Here is an 11,776-nt window from a genome sequence, read left to right on the forward strand (position 1 = left end):
GCTTTCAGGGAGGGAGGGCGGGAGTGATGGACGGATGACGACAGTTACCCAAAAGCACCCTGGACACCTTTTTTTTACCCAGAAGGCATTTGCGGCTCCACCCAGAATTCCAATGGGCAGCGGGGACTCCGGGAACTGTGGGATAGCTGACCACAGTGCACCACTTCCAATGTCGACGCTTTCCCCGTTAGTGTGGACTCACAAAGTCGAATTACTGTCCTTAGTGTGGACACACACGTTCGACTTTGCAATATCGATTCCAAAAATTCGATTTAAGTAAAATCGAACTACTCTCGTAGTGTAGACAAGGCCTAAGGCAGCATATGTAGCACTGATGACCTTCCACAAAACCATGCGGTGTGGACATGATACATATATTTTAAAAGCCCAACGCGAACAATTCATTTAGCCACTGCACTGCACTGTCCATAGGCCGGCCCCTCAGCTGCTATGAATCTGCTCAGCTGCGCTGTAGAGAGTGGAGTTGTGCCCTTTTACACCCACTGCAGATCTGACCTCCGTATGTATTTCTTGCCTTGTGTACCCTTGCAACTAATAAAAATGTCTCTTTATAAGAAATGCGCTTTATTTCTGTTTCTTGTCCTTTGTTTTAGCTTAAAACCAATACAACGCTGTGGCATAAATGTTTGTGAATGGGATTTTTCAAAAGGTGAGCCCCAAATAAACCATTTTTACAGCATTGAAGAGTTGCTTGCGGAGACGGGCGGAATAAACTCCCTAGTTCTTCAAAAGAACTTATCGCCCTTGGAAATATGGCCCTCTTTCATCTTCCTTTGAAGCAGCTGCAACTGGCCACTGTTGGGTATTGGAACCTGGACAACCTGTGGTCTGGCCGTGCCTCTGTTCATGTGTGTGGCTCGGGAGAAGCCTTCTTGTAATATAATGCACGGAAAGCAATTTTCTAAACACTATTAAAAACAGGCCTTTACTTTTATAAAGAGCCAGGATTCACCTGCAAACAGCCTCTGAATCAGAAAAAGAACAGCCTCTGGAAGCAGCATCCTCATAGCTAATCATTTTTGATTAGCAGGGTGGGAGCTGAGAGTGGTTGGAGCAGAGGACAGGGGACCAGGAATCTCCTTTGGTTCCGTTTCCAGCTTCACTCGTAATTGATTATTACTTGCCGAGTGCTGGTGACCTGCCCGGCCCTGACTCTGCTACCGGACCTTGGGTGAGTCTTTTCACCTCTCAAAGCCGTGGTCTTGTTGTCTGCAAAGTGGGGAGAGCACGAGTGGGGTTGCCGCCTTCGGGGATTCCTGCTTCCAAAGCAATTTTGCTAAGAAAGGCAAAGCATTATCCTTCTGCTCTCACACATTGCACAATGGCTCAAAGCCCAGATAAGGCCAAGCCCTTGTCTCTATGAAGTCCATGGCAAAACTCCCATGGAGCTCCATGGGCGCTGGCTATAATTCTGAGCTAACATGTCAGGTCCATTTTATTTTTCTGTGACTCTAGGCTTTTTTTATTTAAACCTCTCTGAAGAAGGGCCGCTGAGCTTATTGGCGAAAGGGAGGCACGCCCAGCAGGTGTCCGCATCCCCGGTGCATCAGCAAAGGCAGCGAGAGCTTTCAGACTGCGCTGCAATGGAATAGCTAGAGAGAGTTTATGGGCTTCTCTACCGTCAGGTAAGAGGCATGGAGAGAGCTCGCTTGGGCGAGAGGAAATACCCTGGGTGGGCGGGTGCAGTATGATTTAATGGAGCCTACATGCAGGATGATAAACTTCACTGTTCTGCAAGCTGGCATAGCGTCTACACTCAGGAGGCAAGTGCTGGGCATGGGGTGTGAATGTGTAACAGAGACATTCACGCAATGGGAGACACGGTATTACTGCTTACAACGTTTCCTGTTGCTAAGGCACTTTGACAGTGCTCAGTTACATTCCAGTGGTAATTTGTGACTGAGGTTCTGATCGATTCGGGAATTTATTAATGTGTTACACATGCACTAGACATTCAGGTATCAAAGCGAAGTGCATGGCATAAGAACCTATGTGGATAGATCAGTAGCTCCAGATATTGTGACTATGATAGATAGTATTGTCGACTTGCTAGAGGATACACTGTATATTCCGGTGATTTCATGGAGGTGAGCTTTGTTGTTTATTTACTATGGAAAGCTATAATAAAATTACTGGTAGTATTTAATATTGATAGTGTAGAAAGGTCCCCAGCCCCAATTGGGACCAGGGCCCCATGTTCTAGGGGCTGCACCAACACTCATGAAGATACAGTCCCTGCCCTGAAGAGCTCAGAAGCTAAGAATGCTAGACATTATCACTAAGGGGCTATTTTCAAATTTTCAGAGCAAACTGCCAGTCTCCGCCAGTAGTGGCACCTGCTTTTTCAGTAACATTGCAAATGTTTGGAATTGGATGGACAGGAATGTCCAATGCAAACCAGAGACCCAAACCCAAGGGAAATCCCTTGCCAAGTAATCTTATTGCATTACCAGAGCGTGTAGGAGCCCAACCAAAATCTGGTCCCTATTGTGCTAAGCATAATACAGGTTCCAAAGAGCTTATAGTCTACAAAGACAAGACAGCCTAAGGGTGGCAGGGGAAACAAGTACAGTGACGTCAAGTGACTTGCCAGAGGTCACACAGACAGTCAGTGACAGAGGGGAGAATGGAATGCAGGTCTCCTAGCCCTGTGCCCTAGCCCCTACGTCATGCTGCCCCTCCCCCCAATTGTTATCGCATAATTTTCCCCCTTTTTTTTTTTTTTTTTTTACACACTGAATACACAGAGGGCCAGAGTCTGCCCCCCTTAGCTGGAACAGCACCTTGACTTCAATGGCCTGCTCAGAGTAAGGCACTACGAAATAGTGTACACTTTAAGACTCTTCCAGCAAACTCTTCCTCCCCTGTGGAGTCTCTTGACCAATCAGTGGCACTACCCATCTGAGCAAGGCCTGCTCAGGTGAGTAAAGGTTGACAGAGTCAGGCCAACAACTGGAGAAGTAAGTGACCCAGTGGACTGAAGAATCTATGAACAGAGCCCCATTAACATAACATCCCCATCTCGTTAATAAACAAAAATTGATAAAACAACAGCACTAAATGGCAAACCCTGACCTGGTTTACTGCAGTAGTATGTTGTGTTCTGCAGTGACTCGGGCTGCACTGTAATTCCTGAGGATCTCAGTCCGTACCTGAACGTTTTCTGGAATGAATAACCAACAATAATTCCACGGTAAGCGCACTCATCAGTAACATTAACATTGAACGTGACATTCAGTTTATTATTGGGTTTTCATTGTTCTCTTGGGCCAAGATTTTCCTAAACCACTAGTCATTTAAGGAACGTCCATTTTGGGGAGGGTGGAGGGGGTCTGACTTTAGGTGCCTTTAAAAGGCCAGATTTTCACTTTTATTTCTGAAAGTCGAGTCTCTTTAAGGTGTCTGACGTTGGATCACCTGAACTCACTAATCCCTTTGGAAACTCTGGGCCTTTGAAACACACACGGAGAGGAAAGGTACTTTTTGAAAACTTTGCATCTCTTTAAGAGAATTTGGAGGGGAGGGAATTTCATCCCTGTGGCCTCCTGGTGTGAAACTCACCTCCGATTAAATCCCTGGTATGCAGCCGCTCTCACTCCCAGAGGCAATGCTCCTGGTGGTTTATGTTCTTTTCTTCAGACATCTGCACCCATTTTGCTCAGCATGGCCTTGTGGAAGACAGTGTGGGTTGGGAGGGAACAACTGATAATAGCAGACCGTGTGAAATGCATGCTGGGAAAACAAGCACAGGCGTGTGGGCTAAGGGTGAAATCCAGCCCGGTACAACGAGCCAGCAAAAGGACTTGCCACCACTCAAGTCCCATGCTCTGTTGTCTTAAGCAAAGGTTATAGGCAGAGGTCAGTGCACATGAGGGCTTACGTGGGATTTAAATGGGGCCTAAGCTTGGTGCTGCACGGGACTGAATTTCATCCTAGAGTACAGGAGGGCTGTGGTCTGCATGCTGGTCCCATTACAGACCGTGACTTGCTTTCCTGAGGCCATGGGCTTGCTCTTCAGCACCGTGCGTGGCTCCGATCAGTGCAGGCCATATGAGAACGCTGGTGTTACTCTGCACTGGCGGGGAGGCGAGAGCAGTGGTAACGGGGCTTATGGCAAATCCAGGGGTACATTGTTCCTTCAGACACAGCCCTGAGCAAGGCGTGTGTATTGGCGGCACCACCCCAAGAAGAGCCGGGGAGGGAATCCTAACTCAGAGACCCACCTGTGAGGCAAAGTTCACCCCTGCCTCTCCCTTGCTCAGGGTGAGGGGCAGGAATTTACTGTTGGTCTCCACCCCTGGACTGTCTCCACTGCTGGCCAAGGGAGTAGGGGCTGGCGCCAAGGCCCCAGGAGACCCCAGGGATGTGTAGCCCCCACAGGGGGATTCTTACTCCCCGTGTGCGGGCACACAGGGCTTGCTGCAGTCTAGCCCTCATGTAGCCCGTTCCACTCACTGCAGCTTGGTTGTCTCCGCTCCAGCTCCTGCTTTGCTAACCCCAAACGAGAGGATGAATTGGTCCTGGTTCCAGGACCTCCTGAGCGGGGTGAACAAGTACTCCACGGCCTTCGGGCGCATCTGGCTCTCCGTGGTCGTGGTCTTCCGCTTCCTGGTCTACGTGGTGGCGGCTGAGCGGGTGTGGAGTGACGACCAGAGGGACTTTGAGTGTAACACACGCCAGCCCGGCTGCTCCAACGTCTGTTATGACCACTTCTTCCCCGTCTCCCACATCCGCCTCTGGGCCCTGCAGCTCATCCTGGTCACCTGCCCCTCCCTGCTGGTGGTCATGCATGTGGCCTACCGGGAGGCCAAGCAGAGGAAGCGCCGGGAGGCGGAGGGAGAGAACTGCCGCCGGCTCTACCCCGACCCCGGCAAGAAGCGGGGAGGGCTGTGGTGGACCTACCTGCTCAGCCTTGTCTTCAAAGTTGCTGTGGATGTGACTTTCCTCTACATCTTCCACCAGCTCTACGCTAATTTCAACCTGCCCCGCGTGGTGCGGTGCACTGAGGCCCCCTGCCCCAACACGGTCGACTGCTTCATCGCCAGGCCCACCAAGAAGAAACTCTTCACCTACTTCATGGTGGCCACCGCCACCCTGTGCATCCTTCTCAATCTCTGTGAGATGACCTACTGGTCACCAAGCGGTGCTGGGAACTTGCCGCCCGGCGCCAGGGCAGGGAGCAGCTGAGCAAGCCCACAGGCTGCCATCACTGTGCACAGCAGAAGAACCATAGTCTTAGTACAACATCCTCAGGGCAGGCTCCATTCCGGTCTGTCCCTTTATACCGCGGGGAGGGTGCTGCTAGTGAAGGGGGAAGAGGCTCCTACCTCATCTCCTTGCATTCACAATCTCTCGCACAGACTCCATCCTCCAGTGCAAACTTCTCACCAGCTTCATTCCCTGCAGACTGACCAACAAAGCAATCAAAGGCTTATTAGAAACATTTCTCTAAGGGTTTTCAGTCCAGTGCCCATTGAAGGCAGGGTCACGCTGTGTATGAAAAGTACGTTGACAAATAGCAGAGCCAGTCAGCACTTTCCAAATTTCTATTTTTTTTTCAACAACAAAAAAATGTAAAAGGGATGAAATTTGTGAGAAAATTTGCCTGTTTCTTGATCATCTTCAATAAATACTTTGCAAAGGGTTGATAAATGATTTGTAGATGTTCTAGGCATGGTATAGACGGAGTCATGTGTTTTTTAAGTGGACGTAAACACACTAGTGGAATGTGTCATGGGTGGTTTGAAGCCATGTCTATAAGCAGCTGTTGGACTCAATAAAGGTCTGTAGACATTTTAATAAATGGTTCCTCGAGTGTCATAAATGATTATAAATAGACCTGGAATATAAAGTCCTTCTGTGACAATTTGGGAGCTCTTTCTATGTACAGTTTATGAACTCTGTTGAAATCATGAACATTCTTTGGACTGCAAACTCTATTTTGAATGTGGGGTTTGGTTGCCTTCTCTGTTGTCCTTTTACCTCCAAGATGGACTGGGATTCCAAGGGGTAGTGGCACAAAGCTAACAATAGAGGGTTGTTAAACCTTGATGATACTATATTCACATAGAAGCACCCTAAACAAAAGGCTGGCTCCTACCCAGGAGAATTGGCTATCCAGGGAGAGGTCACCTGGTTACAAAGTCACCTGGTAGGGATCTGTGCTCACCTGTTGAGGCTGATCAGGAGGTCACCTGACAGAGATTATAAAAGGGCAGGAGCTGCTCTAGTCTGGCTCTTCAGCCATTTCCAACAGCTGAAGATGAGGGGAGCAGCTGCCAGAACTTGATGAAGTAGTGGAGAGCCCTGCCCACCTGAACACAGATGGCCCCCTAAGGTCTCCCAAGAGAAGGGTGAGCCGCAGTGAGGAGCATTGCATTCAGGAGGGGGGTTGTTTTCTAAATGATATGTGCTCTCTTGTGCTTTTGCTCTTTACTTAAGAGGTACTGAGTTACAAACCTTTTGCCACACCTGTGTCCATTTGCTTCTGCTGTCATGCATCTCTGCACCCCTGCGGGGCGTTCTGGGGACAGGCAAGAGCTGCTGGGGAGGCGTGGTGTAGATGGCATTAGTCTAAGGGCCTAGGCAATTGGACTGCAGGGGCTCAGTGCTCAAAGAGGTGTCAGGCATGAGAACCAAAGCCAGGAACAGTGTGTAACCTCTGCCATCCCCAGCAAGCTAAGGGCATATGGGGTTCAGCATTTAGATCCCCTTCACAGCAGTCTGGGAAGTGTCTGGGGGTGACACCTTCCACTGTCTTCAATGGGGCATGGGGTCGGGCCCAGAGACCTAATCTGTTTTATGCAACTTTCAACACCGCACCTGCCAGATGGTTGCTGCCTCTCATAGGTTGTGTGAGATTCTCTGTATGCCTTGGCCTAGCCATGGGATTGGAAGTTGCTTCATGCACTGATGATGGTGCAAAGATACGGAGAGAGATGGGGACAGGGAGAGCTGGTAGGTGGAGATGGGACCCAGTGGGACAAAGGTAGGATGTTAATTGCGTGAAGCGCGTGAGACTGACACCCCAGCAACACAGCGTGAAGGTGATTGGATGGCAAGGTCACGTCACGTTGCTCAGCTTGTCCCCTGGGTGGAGGATGTGATCAGTTTTCCAGGAAGCCATAGTCACGTTTCTGTGTCTGAAATTTGCTTTCTCCAAGTAGCCAAATCCTCAGCTGGTGATAATCAGCGTAGCTCCATTGGCTTCAAGGGACAATTGAAACCAGTCGAGGATCTGGCCCATAAGCGCGAGTACATTCTTTCCATGGGCGTTCCTGCTCATTTGCTAGAACAGTCATGGAAGGGGAATCGGCAGAGTTGGATTTGCTACCTTAGGTTCTTTTCCGGCCCTTCGCATCTCAGCCTCTCACAATCTTTTCAGTGTATTTATCCTCACAATACTCCTAGGAGGCAGGGCAGTTCTGTTATCCCGATTGTACATCTGGGCAACTGAGGCACAGAGAGACTAAGGCCCTTTGAGGATCTGGCCTTAAGAGACTTGCCCAAGGTCCCACAGCGAAAGCTGTAGCAGAGCAGAGACTTGAATCCTGGTTTGCCAAGTTCTAGGCTACTTCCCTTGCCATTGGATCATCCTTCCTCCAATGGAAACTGGGTCTCCCAATCCCTTAGGCAGCTTTGAAAATCTCAGTCTGAGTATTCTTATTCAAGCTAATATCATGGAAACATTGCTGATGTGCTAGCCCATGTCTAAGAGATGCTCAGTATATACAGTCCAGCTGAGCATCACCTGGAAATGTGATCTCCTTAAAGGCAACTCCTTTAAATATCAGCTGACATAAGTCACTCCCAAAATCAGCTTTACTGTAACTTTAGGAGGTTGAGGGGGGGAGGATTGTTGTGTTTGGTTTAAATCATGAGACATTTTGACGTTTCCATTTCACAGGGTTTGAAACAGACCGTTTGGTTTGTTGGGAGTTGTTGGTTTTTTAAATCTGCATGGATTTTTTTCACCTCCAGTGTAATTGACAACACTGTCAAAATGATTATTGAAATTCTTTATTTACTGCCATATCAGGTTTTCGGTAAGAGCCAAATATCGCTAACAGTTTCAATTAAAAAGGTGAAAAATGTCTAAAAAGGCAGCTGTGTTTTGTGAAATTTTTTTAAAGGGCTTTTAATTAAAAAATTTAGTGTTTGGAAAATGTTGACCGAATCTAATTCTAACTGAGCAAACTCTGCCCTTTGCCGAGCACTGAATCTCTCTGCCTGGCTGTTACCTGCTCTTACCTCAGAGCAGTTTGAAGTTTGCCTTTATGCTGGGAAATTAAGACAAACTGATTTATTTGTTGTTCTGTGGAGCTCCCCTTCTATTTCCAACATGCATGAACCTGTCCGTATTCGGGCAATGCCTGCAAAAGAAAAACATGCTCAGAAAGCCGTTTCTGTAAACAGCCAATTACTGGTATGTGAAATATCTCGTCTTGAGCCAGTTTTTCCATAGGCACCGAAACGCCTGCAAGCCACAGCCTGTTGTGAGACGGGGTAACAGCAGTTCCCACTTACAAGCAGCAGCGATAAACCAGAAAGTACAGTGAAGTAGTTGCCAAAGCATGGATGAATGATAATGATGTTAAAGTCAGGTTGTTTTTGCTCGTCTCTTGTGGTGAATTTCTCCTGGCTGAGGATCTGATCTCTGGTGCATATTCTCCAACCAGCCCCGCAGGGAGTGTGTGCAGGAGGGACAGGGCAGGATAGGCAATGGGGCCTTGACAGGCAGGATAAGAGACCCAGGCCAAGGTTTTCAGATCTGACTAGTTGTTTTGCATGCCCAATTTAAGACACTCTTCAAGGACCTGATTTTCAGAGGACGGGTGCTCAGCGCTTTCTGAATCTCGGGACAGGGCTTTGGAGCGGAGCCCGGAGCTGGAGCGCAGACCAGTAGGTTTTTGCCCGGAGCCGGAGCAGAGCAATTCAAAAATTTGATTGCTCCAAATCCCTGCCTCAGGACCTTTTAAGGTCTCTCAACTTGGGCACTGTTGCCTGACTCTCTTTAATGGTTAATCATAATTGTACTGATTGCGGGTTGATCCTGATTAATGAGCTGGGGATAACGGGGTTCTTGTCCCAGAATCAGGCTACACGGAACTACAACCAACGAGTTCAATATCGTGTAGGGACCCTCAGGGTGTACTGCGAGGAGCCTCGCACTGAGGGCAAAGCAAAGTCTTGGTGGTTTTCATTCAAACGGATAATAGAGACAGGAAAGCGCCAACCCACATAAATGGATAGGAATAATAGACTATGGGGGGTATCGGTGGTATCATTCCTTGCATATGTTCTTAGACTTGTAAACTTACACCCTTCCTTGAGGACCTAGTGGTGAGAGACAAAGGGCCAGCCCTGCCTCTGCATGCCAAATGAGTCTGATGGTCCAGGCTCCCCAATGCCCAAGACTGGTGGTAGTTAACAATAAAGCTGAAGGGTCAAATGATGGGAAGCTAACCCCCTCCATGTGGTGGTTAGGTCTATTATAGGGCCTGAGCGTGACCATGAATATTCATTCTAATGCCCAGCCTTCCATGTCCAACTCTAACTTCCTCATCCTCATAATACTGGGTGCACTTATTGTATAGGTTAACATATTAATGCCATTTAACTCAGTATCATCTACATCACCTATTGCTCAAACAAGTTGATGGTTAGATATCTGCCAACGATTGTCCTAAAATACCCACACCCAGGATCACTTCAGTGTTCCTGCAGTTAGAATCATAGAATATCAGGGTTGGAAGGGACCTCAGGAGGTCATCTAGTCCAACCCCCTGCTCAAAGAAGGACCAATCCCCAGACAGATTTTTGCCCCAGATCCCTAAATGACCCCCTCAAGGATTGAACTCACAACCCTGAGTTCAGCAGGCCAATGCTCAAACCACTGAGCTTTCCCTCTTGCTATTGAGCAAGCTATTCCTAGTTCCCCCAGATCCAAGGGTAACCGTCAGGTCATTCATTATGGCAAAGGTCACAGGCCTACTTGGCTTGGCTATACTTATGCTAACTTGCTTAAGCTAATGTCTACAGGATACAGGCCTGTAGGTTCCTTGCGTTACTGCTGAATAACTAGCTCTATGGACTACAAGCACCCAAAACCACTAGTCGCTTGATAATCTCGGCCCCAGAATATTGCCCTTAATCTGTAAAACCCTTCTTGCTTCCGCTCCCTGTACGATTAGTTCTGTTACCCTCACTTGCCTCATCTACCGGTTGGGTCTTCTTGCCACAGGCCAGCTGGCCCTTTAAGGGAGGTGGGGCCCAGCCTCACCTGTGACTGATCGGCAGCCTCCGGACTGAGACCAATCAAGCGATGATAAAAGCCAGCAAGTGGCTGAGTTTGAGGGGAGCTGTGGGAAGCAGGTGAGTGCTTGGCTCAGGCTGGGGTGAAAGTCCTCTGACTCCCTGCAGCCTGCTTTGGTCAGGGGAATAGCTTTGTTTTGGGATTACTTTATGAATCTTACAGTTAACAAATGAAGGGCCTGAACTGACGCTGTTTGTTGGGGGAGACAGAGCAGCCACTCACACTGCTCTTAGACTGTGAGCACTTCGGGGCAGGGACTGTTGTTTTCTATGCGTTTGTACAGCACCTAGCACCATGGCACCAGATGTTGCTGAGGCTCCTGGGTGCTCCCAAAATATGATTTATTCAGTCCTTTCTGTGCCTCATCTGTTCCCACAGACACTAGGGGCCAGGTTTTCTTCTCTGCGCCAGTGTCCCGCCTCAAGAACTGACCTGCTTCTTACCCAGTCAGATCTTTTACTGACGTCCTGCTGGGGAGTGAGAATTTCAGTGGTTGCCCCAAGGAGCATTTCAGAACACCCAATTGTACAGCCAGAGACATGTACCCCGTGAGGGAGCTCAACCTAGGGACATCCCAGAGCTGACCCAATTACTTTAGATTGAATTGTTTTCTGAAGTCTTCCATTGGCTATAACCGATACTGGGCCATGCCCTCTGTTTGAGGCTGCTCTGTATAGAGACACGTGTTCAGTAAAGAATCTGACAGTAGATCCTTCTCCTAGGAGGATGTAGGTTGCTGGTCTCTTAGGATGCTGCTTGGCTGAGCATGGCAGCTTTTAGCATGGTTCGCTTCCCAGTGTTCATGTCAGGTGTATTTTAGGGACACTAATTAATAATGCTGTAAAAACGAATTGAGAGCCGCAAGGCATGTTTCACTTCACAACCTGAAATGACACAACAAGTGTAAACGAATGGGGAAATCTGTATAGCCGGATGGCTTTGTGGAGTGTGAAATGGTTTAAAAGAGAGGATGATATTAAAATGCACAAAATCTACAAGGCCAGAAATAACAAACCCATGAATTATCCCACCTGTGCTGAATTATTCTGAGCTCTGTAATACTGTACAGGGCATTTCCTTCTCTCTCCTGCTTCCAGATCACAATTATGGAGACGCTGGGGAAAGGAAGCATGTTAATATAAGATGCCCGCATCCATACAAAGCCAAATCATAGAGTTGCGACTCACCCCTGTATAAAGAGGCATTGCACCGCCTATGGAAAGCCCAGACCGTATTTTAAAGATGATGATGATGATGCAAACCAGGTGTGACTCTTTTTCCCTGAGGGTTAAAGTGGGGCAGACTCTGCACATGGTGAATTACTGGACTCCTGAGTCATTTCTTTCCCATGGAAGCTAAAGTAGTTTTGGTTAGTGATTTGACCATGGTTCCCAGAGGAACCATGAATAGAAACCAGGAACCTGACACCACTTTTCCTCT

General features: G+C 48.2%; 1 protein-coding gene across 1 annotated transcript; it reads left to right on the forward strand.

Annotated features, from left to right (window-relative positions):
• The first annotated feature begins 134 nt into the window (after positions 1-134).
• LOC128827838 (gap junction beta-5 protein-like) lies at positions 135-8,150 on the forward strand. Its single transcript, XM_054011991.1, has one exon. It carries the CDS (start codon positions 4,531-4,533, stop codon positions 5,206-5,208), a length of 678 nt encoding a protein of 225 aa, XP_053867966.1. The 5' UTR covers positions 135-4,530; the 3' UTR covers positions 5,209-8,150.
• The last annotated feature ends 3,626 nt before the right edge of the window (positions 8,151-11,776 follow it).

This window comes from Malaclemys terrapin, chromosome 22 (assembly GCF_027887155.1).
Source record: "Malaclemys terrapin pileata isolate rMalTer1 chromosome 22, rMalTer1.hap1, whole genome shotgun sequence".
Taxonomy (NCBI): Eukaryota; Metazoa; Chordata; order Testudines; family Emydidae; genus Malaclemys; species Malaclemys terrapin.

Bases quoted from the DNA above. Each gene is read 5' to 3' on its own strand.
- LOC128827838 (XM_054011991.1), top strand. From the start codon at position 4,531: ATGAATTGGTCCTGGTTCCAGGACCTCCTGAGCGGGGTGAACAAGTAC.